General features: G+C 61.0%; 1 protein-coding gene across 1 annotated transcript in view; it reads left to right on the top strand.

Annotated features, from left to right (window-relative positions):
• The first annotated feature begins 489 nt into the window (after nucleotides 1–489).
• NOTCH1 (notch receptor 1) overlaps nucleotides 490–1,522 on the top strand; it is a 41,347-nt gene continuing 40,314 nt past the window's right edge. Inside the window, exons 1-2 of the mRNA XM_031057285.1 lie at nucleotides 490–523; nucleotides 889–970. Of these exons, the coding sequence (XP_030913145.1) occupies nucleotides 490–523; nucleotides 889–970 (116 nt within the window). The remainder of the gene's footprint in view (nucleotides 524–888; nucleotides 971–1,522) is intronic.

Here is a 1,522-nt window from a genome sequence, read left to right as displayed (position 1 = left end):
GGGGGCGGGTCCGGGTGCTTCGCCGCAAAGCGCTGCGCGACCGTCGGGGGCGGCGGGTCGGGACACGGGAAAAGAGCCCCTAAAGCGGCCGGGGGTGCGGGACGGACCGGGGAGCAGCGCATCCCGGGGATTCGGGGCCCTGCAGTCCCCCTCTGCCCCAGGACCGAGCTAGTAGCACCCTCTGGAGAGCCCTGAGAGGATTTTGGGGAGCGAAGGCAGCAGCGCTGCTCCCACAGCAGGGCTGGGCGCCGCAGGATCTGGGTTGTGGCGGTGGCGGTGCGGAGCTGCAGTCGCTCAATGTGAAACTGGCCCGGCTGCACACGCGTGGCGCAGAACCAGTTACCGTGAAGAGCGAGCGGGCAGAGAAGGGGAAGAGCGAGCCGGGGTGGAAATCGGAAGCGATTCTGGTACTTTCAGCGAGTTGCTGTGGTAACTCTGCAGAATTTGGCTCTGAGGGCTAGACAATGAAACCTTTACTCATAGCAAGTTATGACGGGCGACTCATTTCGTTACCGAGCTCGTGGTAACTTATGGGCCCCGGGCTGGATGTTTTTTCCCAAATGGCATTTGTCAGTCAAGGGCCTGATCTGGGGTTTCTCTCTGTCAGTCCTCCTGCTGGAGGAGCAGGCACAGCCTACCCTCAAACCCACCCTGGGTTTATTTTTAGGTGAGCCTCTCAGCGCAGGGGCCACATAGTCCCTGCTCCATCCATCACCCTGCGGGCGAGGGCTGCCGGGCGCTGGACCCCACCTCACCAGGCTCTGCAGGCACAGGGGGTCTAGGGGGTCTCAGCAAGCCTGTCCCCAGCCCAGGTGACACCAGGGGCTGCAGCCCCCCTGCTGCCACCAGGGCCCTGAGCTGTGGCTGATGCTGTCCCTCTGTTTGCAGGTTTACGGTGCTCGCAGCTTGCCGAATCCTGCCTCAACGGGGGCAAGTGTGAAACTTTTCCCAACGGGACGGAGGTGTGCCAGTAAGTATGGAACAGCCAGAGGATTTCCATCTCCCCCGACCAAAGTTATTGACATTCATGTTGACTTTGCTTTGAAGGCTCTGGATTTAATAGGGCAAGATGCGTTTTCTTTCCTTGAGTGGCAAGAATAACCTGCTTGTGTAGGAGTCACCGCGAGTTTGGCAGGATCGGGCTTTGTTCCTGGCTGGGTGGAAAAACATGGGCAAAGGGCCATGTTTTTTGCTGGTGTTAGCCTATGCAGACTGCCCTGCTGGTGGAGCAGGAGGTAGGGCCAGTCTGCGGCGCTCCTTGGACCGTCGGGCGGGGAGGGAGGCTGTCTGTCTGTCTGTTTTCCAGCTACTCCCTCCTGGCCCCGGAGCATTGCCTTTCAGTCCCTTGCACACTAGGGTGACTGGTGCACCTCCAGTAAACACTCAGGAGAGGTTCCATGGCGTGGCTCTGGCTGCTGGAGCTGCCCCAGTGGTGTCCGTGGGCCGATGAGGCATCGCCAGGGGAGCAGGGCACCTCCTCCTGCAGCCCTGCCAGTGCTGGTGCCAGGCTGTGGTCTAGGGT

This window comes from Geospiza fortis, unplaced genomic scaffold (genome assembly GCF_000277835.1).
Source record: "Geospiza fortis unplaced genomic scaffold, GeoFor_1.0 scaffold27, whole genome shotgun sequence".
NCBI lineage: Eukaryota > Metazoa > Chordata > Aves > Passeriformes > Thraupidae > Geospiza > Geospiza fortis.
Note: the sequence above shows the minus strand (reverse complement) of the source record. Positions and strands in the feature narration are given on the sequence as shown.